This window comes from Chrysemys picta, chromosome 1, assembly GCF_011386835.1.
Source record: "Chrysemys picta bellii isolate R12L10 chromosome 1, ASM1138683v2, whole genome shotgun sequence".
In the NCBI taxonomy this organism is placed as follows: domain Eukaryota; kingdom Metazoa; phylum Chordata; order Testudines; family Emydidae; genus Chrysemys; species Chrysemys picta.
Genome location: NC_088791.1, coordinates 139,733,926 through 139,742,953, shown reverse-complemented (window position 1 = coordinate 139,742,953; position 9,028 = coordinate 139,733,926). Strand labels below are relative to the sequence as shown.

The window sequence follows — 9,028 nt, the reverse complement described above, 5'->3', positions numbered from 1 at the left end:
GCCCACTCTGACTAAAACAAGGTTGTGGTTTCCTTTCAGCAGATTGTTGTGGTTTGCCGCTTGTAGAAGAGCTTATTTGTGAGGAGGACAATGCTGTGCAGATATTATCCATGTCACTATTGTGCCCTCTCATCTGAATGGCCCCCTAATAATTTTTTTTAGATGATGCTATTTAGTTTTGCAGAATCCCAGGTTTCATTTGTAAAAAGTCTGTCTATTATTATGCAAAAAGAACAGGAGTACTTGTGGTACCTTAGAGACTAACAAATTTATTAGAGCATAAGCTTTCGTGGACTACAGCCCACTTCTTCGGATGCATCCTTTTTGTGGATACAGACTAACACGGCTGCTACTCTGAAACCTGTCTATTATTATGGTTGCAAAGAAAACCTCAAAAGATGCTAAAGGGATGGGGAGGGATAGCTCAGTGGTTTGAGCATTGGCCTACTAAACCCAGGATTGTGAGCTCAGTCCTTGAGGGGGCCATTTAGGGAACTGGGGCAAAAATCTGTCAGGGACAGTACTTGGTCCTGCTGTGAAGGCAGAGGACTACACTCAGTGACCTTTCAAGGTCCCTTCCAGGTCTAAGGTATATCTCCATATAAAAACAATTCTGGAAAAATAGCCCTGAAAGGGATGAGCTACCCCATTCCTCTCAGTGAGGTGTTAACTCAGATGCCCACTGATGATAATTTAAATGCTAACTGTAACTATTTAATTCCTCATGTAAGAAAGGAGAGGGGGGATCGCAAATCAGCACAATCTGCCTTGAGAAACAGCTAATTCTGGTGCTCGACATGGCTGGCATTTCAGAGATAATACTTTTTAAATTCCCCCTTGGACAAAAAGGAGCCATGCCAAAGAAGCCTAGGAGAGCCGATGGGTATATTCAGGCCCCACTGAGGAGGAGCCCAGTGGAGCTCAGAGCATGATCATATTTTGAAAACAATCTGTATAAGTGGTGCCTCATTATGATGACTAACATGGAGCAAAACTTATTCTTTGTGTTGAGCTTGGGATAGTAACACTACCCTTTCCCCCAATTTAACAGAGATTAAAAATCAGTGTAGGTTATATATTATGTTTTTGCACATGGTCTGTTAGCCAGGTTACAAAACCACAGTCTTTTTCTTTTACTATCCAAGTAGTGCTTTACTAACTTGCGAGCTCCTCAAATACCAAAATAAATCTAAAGAAAATAAATATTTCTCTTAGCGGACTTATAGAGCAAAAGACAATTGATTTAATAAAGGTTACTGCAGTTTCAGTTTTATGTGGCACAGTTTTTGTTACTTTATTGTTAATTTAAGTTCTCCAGAATGAAAACCCCAACAAACAGCATGAATTATTGCATAACCTCACCCAACTGCAGAACACTCTGGAAATCTGCCATCAGCAAAAAGATGATCTCCAAGCAAAGAACACAAACCTCACAAATATTGTGAACATTAAAGGTATCAGTTGAAGCTCACTATTCTGTTATAGTCATTAGAGTAACATTTTTGTTTCATTAGAATCTTCATTCCCCTTGTCCTTATTAACAAAAGAGCTTTCTCAGGTTCCTTCTCTCCCTGTGCACAAACTGCCCCAGGGCCTGAGCTAAGTGTTAATAGAAAGGAAAGACACAAAAGAATCTTTGCGGGAAGTGTTGGGCACCCAGCAGGGGTCATACTCAATGATCCTTGGCTCACTAGCATCAGGGTTTTGAGACATGGGCGTATCCATTCCCTATAGGCATCACCTGATTCCTTCCTGTACCTTTGGGAATTACAGGAAATCACAGAATAATGACAAACTAATCATAGATGAACTGGTCATATAATTGTATGGGACACTTGGTGGAGAATAATGAAGTCATGCACCCTCTTAGGGAAAGTCTGTTAAACTATGGCCACTGGGGAAGTTGCAACGGGAATCCGTGCACAGCAAGACCCCAAAATGATGGCACTGAAACAAAATAAACTCACATATAGACAGAAGAATATGGCAACAGACAAATAGGCCCAGATATACTGAGCACCTTGCATCCTCCTCAGCCAATTCCTGTGATTAGACTAAAGCATTTTCTACCTCCCCTCTGCCCCAACAGACCCCTGTTCCCCATGCCCCATGACTTCCCAAATTTCCCACTCACACTAAAAAGGCTGCTGTGGTTTCCCTGTTGCAGAAGCACTTTGTTGTGAGGAACACAATGTGTTGAGCTTGTGTTATGCCTTGCAGTGTTGCTTTTTGTTCATGTGCTTGTTTGTTTGGTGTTTCTTGCTGCCTTTCCCAGATGTTTTTATTTTTTAAAAAAAATTACTTAATCTCCTCTGTTCACGACCCACAAACCACTGTACAAAAAACCATGTTCAGGATCTGTGTAGAGTAGAGGACCAGGAGACAGAGGATGATGGAGAGTAGAGATTATTGTCCTTGTCTAGATTAGATTTTTTGGTTAGATGGTGTTCATTGATTTTAGCAGACACATCCAAAAACTGTAGTCTAGACAAGATCATCGAGAGTTTTACTTGAGTCAGTAAGCAGCCAGGTGCAGAATCTTGAGGACTTCTTCAAAGAGAAGATTAACTCCTCCCTTTCTTCTGTCCTCTTCTCCCTCCCATGTACCCTGAAAACATCTACTCCTTCCACCAATCAATTCTTTCATCAATTGATTCCGTTCTTCTTTTGTCTGGTGTGACATTGTGCAGTCTATATGGTTTTATAAAAACTTGATAATAAGTCAATATAATGTAACTGAGATAGTTTTAGAGAACATACGGTAATAAGTGAATGTAACGTAACTGGGATATGCTTCATGCAAAAGGTCTCTTGTAAGGTATCATTACAAAGCTTATAAGCTACTGAGTATGATCATTTGATTTGTATGAATGTACCACTCTTGTATCTAAAACTAGAAATATAAAATGTAACTCTGAGGGCCTATTGTAATTGTGTAAAGTGTGGACCATTAATGATGGTTTGGAATCTTGATGACTCCCATTGTCTGCAGATGGCTGTATTTACCTGTGAGTCTTTCTGTATATGTGTGTGCTGGCAAGTGAGTAATGAAGTCTTGCAGTGACATGTGATCATGTCACCTAAACTGGAATCCATCTTTAACCTGGTGCTTTTCCAGTGAGGGGGGGTGGAAACCCAGAGAGACAAAGAGTTCCCGCCTTATGCAAAAGATATATAAAGGGGTGGAAGAGAACAGAGAGGGAGAGGAGCCATCATGAAGAATCCTCTAGCTACCACCTGAGCTGCAACAAGAGCTGTACCGGGGAAAGAATTGTGCCCAGGCCTGGAAGATGTCCAGTCTGAGAAAAACTTACTGAAGCATCTCTGAGGGTGAGATTATCTGTATTTAGTTTGATTAGGCATAGATTTGCGCATTTTATTTTATTTTGCTTGGTGACTTACTTTGTTCTGTCTGTTACTACTTTGAACCACTTAAATCCTACTGTCTGTATTTAATAAAATCACTTTCTATTTAGTAATTCACTCAGAGTATGTATTAATACCTGGGGGAGCAAACAACTGTGCATATCTCTCTATCAGTGTTATAGAGGGCGAACAATTTATGAGTTTGCCCTGCATAAACTTTATGCAGGGTAAAACGGATTTATCTGGGTTTAGACCCCATTGGGAGTTGGGCATCTAAGTGCTAAAGACAAGCACACTACTGTGAGCTGTTTTCAGGTAAACTTGCAGCTTTGGGACAAGTGATTCAGACCCTGGGTCTGTGTTGGAGCCAGACGGGAGTGGCTGGCTCAGCAAGACAGGGTGCTGGAGTCCTGAGCTGGCAGGGAAAACAGAAGCAGGGGTAGTCTTTTGCACATCTGGTGGCAGCTCCCAAGGGGGTTTCTGTGATCCAACCAGTCACAGTCTGGTGTTATTGTTAAATGTTTTCACTTTGCATCTCTTCTTCTGAACCTTTTACTTAGTGGATTTTAAAGTTGCACTCAAGATTATTCTTCTAGGTCTCCTTCCTTCCTTCCTTCCTTCCTTCCTTCCTTCCTTCCTTCCTTCCTTCCTTCCTTCGGGACTGTCTATAAATTATATAATGCATTAGGTAGGTGAGTCCTTATTTGTACATGTTTTCCCAGTGTTACAAGGGAGTGGGTGGGTCTTGAAAATCACCCAAAAATGTCATGTAATTTATGGACAGCTCCCTCCTTCCTTCCAGTGATTTCTCCATCTCTTTTGATAAGGCATCAGATTTTTCGGGTTCTCTCATCCAGCGCAACATGGCTCGTTTGGATTTCATGGTAGCAATGTTGTGTGCTTTACCTCTGAGTTACAGCAATATTTTAATGGATTTTATCTCTATTTAGGCTTTTTTTTTTTTTTTTTTTTTTTGAGCACATCCATGTGCACTCTTGTTACTTCATTCTACCTAAATCTCTACCTGTTTTCCTTGCTACTTAGCTTGGATATTGGCAGCACCAGTATATCTAGTTTTGATTTCATTGGAGTGATGATGACACAAAACTGGAGTAACAGAGTGGTGCATCAGCCGTTAAGAACTGACAGTCTTTCAGTCTCTTAAAATATTCTCTGCCTCCACCCCAGAGATTAGAAATCAAACTAAATTGTCAATTGTTTTTGCATATGTTCCATTTTAAAACCATCCAGTGCTCTTTTTAATATCCAAGTAGCGTTTACTATTTTGCTAGCTCCTTAACTAAAAAAAAAATCTGAAAAAATAAACATATCTCTAAGCAGACCTATAGAACAAAAGGCAACTTATAAAAACTTACAAAATTTACAAGTGGTACAGTATGTGTGAATTTATTCTGAATTTTAGTTCTGCAGAACAAAACCCTCAACAAGCAATGTGAAATTGTGGACAATATCACCCAACTGCAGAAAACACTGGAAATCTGCCACCAGCAAAGAGATGATCTCCAAGCAAAGAACACAAACCTCACAAATATTGTGAACATGAAAGGTAGTGATTCACGTTCACTATTCTGTTATAGCCTATAAAATAACATTTGTGTTTCAGTAGACTCCTGGTCACCTTGTCATTATTAACAAAAGAGCTTTCTCAGGTTTCCTTTCTCCCTGTGCACACACTGCCCAAGGGCCTGAGCTAATTGTTGTTAACACTGAAAGCCATAAAAAAATTCTATGCAAAAATGTTTGGAATCCAGCATAGGTTAAACTCAATGATCCCTGTCACTCTAACTTCAGGGTTTTGAAACATGGGCATATCTGTTTCCAATGTATGTCACCCAATTCCTTCCTGTTCCTTTGGGAGTGACAGGATGTGACTCACAAATGACAAACTGACTCATGTCTCATTCATGTCACCTATGTCATATATGATGTTTCCTTCCTCCCTGGGTGCTCTCATTTCCTCTCTTGTTCAAGGGGCCCACAAATAATTGCAATTTCTGCGACCATCGATAATAGCAATTCACTGATGAGACTGGGTCAGCATTTAAGTGGATCAGCATTAAGTCAGCACACTAATAGGATGTAGCATACACCTGTTCAAAATTTCCCCCAAACCCCTGATCAAGCTCTTCCATTCTAGGACTTTGCTTGCAGACGCACATGCCAAGGACAGTGCTAAAAGATGGCAGATGAGAGAAATCCTGGAGTCTTTCTTTAAAAAAAAAAAAATTAAATTGCAGGCTTGTGCCCAGTTTTTCCTTTTCACTATTTAATGGAAAAATCTTTATCATTCCTGATAATCTGGGGATGTATCTCACTTGCGCCTGCCCATATGTTGGACCTTTGAGCAGACAGTGACTCTGCAGTTCGGCTTCTTCTCTGTTACACTGGTTGCACGTATATTCTTCTCTGGGGCAAATGGTGCCTGGCCTAGTTCCATTAATGGTGCTAGCCTCCTTTCAGTAAGGAGGGCAAGGCTATGCTGGACCAGGGATGATTCTGCATGTTTGTTTTCTAATAGTCCCAAATTCATGGCCAGCATCAGCTGAACCTGAGACACACAGACTCAGCAGCAGAATTAATTACTTTTATTTTCAAATCACAGACTTGTGCCACTTGAAGACTCTATTCCAGTATAGAATGGTGGTGCACGAACATGCCAGTGCAGCTAATACGTTATGACCCCTCACATGAAACTGCATCACACAGAAATGTGATGGATCTATAATGTCTCTTTTTCAAGGAGATAAATGCAGACCTTGCCCAGAGAGCTGGATACAGCATGGAGAGAAGTGTTACCATTTTTCGAAGGAAATGAAAACATGGCACAAGAGTAAAGAATACTGCTCTTCTTGGGGATCCTTACTGCTTAAAATAGAGAACAAGGAAGAGCTGGTAGGGAATTTACCCTGTTGTTTTGTTTCCTGTATATTCTAAACTATACCTGCCATATATCCCTGTGATGGGGAAGTAGAATATGGTTATAAAATGAATGGTCCATGTTGTCAGGATAATGTGACCCACTAAACTGCCCTGTTTTGTTTTCCATGCTAAATTTCCTAAGAAAGCTTGACCAGACTATGGGCACCAGAGAAGGGAATGAATAAAAATTCTAAAACTACCTGAAGGGCTTAAAGGAAGTGTGACGACACCAGGTCTAAGGTTTAATGCTCAGTACAGCTACTGAGGGGTGGATGGGGGTGTGGCGAGAGACCAAAATGTATTTCTAGTATCTCACTAACAAGGCCCAAGATTTCTCTTGGGCTAGTGCTCTCTGCTCACTGAGAAGAAAGTGTTTCTTCTCCTTCCACAGTAATTCCCCTAGATAATTAATGACGTTGTAGTAGCAGTTTCCCTAGAGAGTCCCCATCAGTTTTCCCCAGCCAGAGGGAAAGTAGGCAGGATGAGGGGGAGGAAGGAATTACATTTCAGAAATATTTTCTATAAAATGTACTCAAAGGTCTTCTGGGGAAAAAGGAGAATGTATTTGGCCAACATCCGGGGACCTCAGCATACTGGCTGTGACCATGACTCATTAGCTTCCCTCCCATCCCTTATATCCACACACTCATACCGGGGTTTGAGCTGATTTGCTTTTGTTTCCACACAGGATTTCATAAAGTCTCAGGCCTCATTTCACTGGATTGGATTATCCCGTACGGCAATTGGTCATGGCTGGGTGTGGCAGGATGGCACAGCCCACTCCACTGACCTGTAAGTCTCAGGCACACCTAGAAATGGTTCAGTTTTTTTTATATCCTAGTGTATTTCTTACCAAATTTTTACTATGTCAATGGGAAGGGGAATAAAGATTATTCAATACCCTAAAGTAGGTCCCACAGCCCTGACACACCTGGGCTGATGTTTCCTCTAGAAAGAGGCATTGAGTCAGACAGTGGCATGGCTTTTGTGGGGAAAGGGCTGGTTTAATCCCTCCAAGGGGTTTCAGAGACCAAGCCATCAGGTTCAGCTGAGTCTAGGTAGGCTCAGAAAGATCATATATATGGGCTGAGCTCCTTCTTGGAAGTAGAGAGTGGGGTTTGCTGATTGGAAGCAGGACGTGGGTCTCTGGACACATTTGACTTGTCCTACATATGTTTTGTTTTGGTTACAGAGCTGAGTTTTTCTTGTTGAGAGGATTTTTTTGTTTTGTTATGTTATGGATAAAAATATGAAGATTCAGACTGAGCTATCTGGATCCATGATTTCAAAGCACAGACTTTTTGAAGGACAAACAGAGTTATCACTGATTGAATTTCCATCAGAGTTGTTTCTAGAGTTTCTAGAAGTGCTGTTAATGAATGTTCCAAACTGAGCAGGATTTAAAGGGTCAAAGTAATAAAGTCAGATGACACATACACAAATACATTACAAGAATATTGTTCTGCTTGTCCTGGGTCCTGAATCATACCAAAGCTATTTCTTTCTTTGTCTATATCTGGCATCTACCCTCAAGATTTAGGCACATCAATTTTATGTTTGTTTGTGATTTCACCAAGTCTGGTATGTCTGACAGTAAAATGTTTCTTTTAAAAGTTTTCCAGTAAAGATACAAGAGCCTGGAGAAAAATGTGCACTTTTCAAAGCTGGAGAAGCCTTCTCCCATAACTGTACAGGCCAATATCGCTATATTTGTGAAAAGAGGGCTACTCAGAAAAAGGCTACTGAACGGGCACAAGGAAGATTACAGTATCCATGGCAATCATAACCGACGACATTCCAAAGGGAAAGATAATTCACCCCTTGAGTTTGCAGAGTTGTCATTTTCAGGGAGGAGCAGCAACTTCTGATGATAAACCATGTCCCTTTCAGAAATTTCCACAGCCAACCAAAACACTCCTACCATGCACGCTGATTTATCAAACATGGCTGGGAATGGCAGAGTTTATTTTAAAGATCAATTAGTTCACCATGAAGATAAGAAACTGGGTTTATTTTTATTTTATTGCATCCCATACTCCCTATGTCATAAAGTTCTGCATTTGTAATTCCATGTTTTGTTTTGTTTTTTGCCTCATGATAAATGGTTGTTTTATCTTTTAACACTGAGTTTGCAAGATCAACAACCAACCAGGGAAGAAAGTAGGTGGGATAATCTTGATTTTAACCAAGTGTAAGCTGCACTTAGACTTCCTCTTACATTCACAAAAATCACAGTGGTTTAACTAAAATTGGTTTATAATCACTTTAATTAAGCTTGGAGCACGATTCACAAGGGGACCTAAAGAGGGCAGTTAAGCACCTAAGTCCAACATTTACGCAACACCAGCATTCACTTCCCCCCCATCCCCAATGCCTAGCTGCTGCCTAATACCGTAGGTGCCAAAAGGCCTCGGCACCTAAGCTTCCACCAGTAAGGCCTCCAAGGCACCTAAATTTCTGCAAGGGGGCATGTGCAAAGCCTAATCATTGGGCTATTGGGTATTCTGTTTTCTCTCAATCTCTCCTTTTGGACTTGTTCCACTTTCTATTAAACATTTATTGGCCAAGAAAGAGAATGACTTCATAGCCCAGTGGTTAGGGCACTCACATGGGAGACTCAGGTTCAGATCCTTGTTCTAAATCAGGCAGAGTGAGGATTTGAATGAAGGTCTCCTAAGTGAGAGCTTTAACTATTAGTTATAAGGAGGGTACCACCTAGCAA

General features: G+C 40.8%; 1 protein-coding gene across 1 annotated transcript; it reads left to right on the top strand.

Annotated features, from left to right (window-relative positions):
• The first annotated feature begins 366 nt into the window (after positions 1-366).
• Positions 367-8,375, top strand: LOC101942728 (C-type lectin domain family 1 member A-like). The gene is made up of 5 exons (XM_005314842.3): positions 367-1,454; positions 4,790-4,933; positions 6,128-6,279; positions 6,995-7,098; positions 7,921-8,375. The coding sequence occupies exons 2-5, from the start codon at positions 4,927-4,929 to the stop codon at positions 8,090-8,092; spliced, it is 435 nt and encodes a 144-aa protein (XP_005314899.2). The 5' UTR covers positions 367-1,454; positions 4,790-4,926; the 3' UTR covers positions 8,093-8,375.
• Positions 8,376-9,028: the final 653 nt, after the last annotated feature.

Bases quoted from the DNA above. Each gene is read 5' to 3' on its own strand.
- LOC101942728 (XM_005314842.3), top strand. The intron at 6,280-6,994 runs GTAGGGAATTTA...GTTTCCACACAG, and splicing joins TAGAGAACAAGGAAGAGCTG to GATTTCATAAAGTCTCAGGC. The intron at 7,099-7,920 runs GTAAGTCTCAGG...TTCTTTTAAAAG, and splicing joins ACAGCCCACTCCACTGACCT to TTTTCCAGTAAAGATACAAG.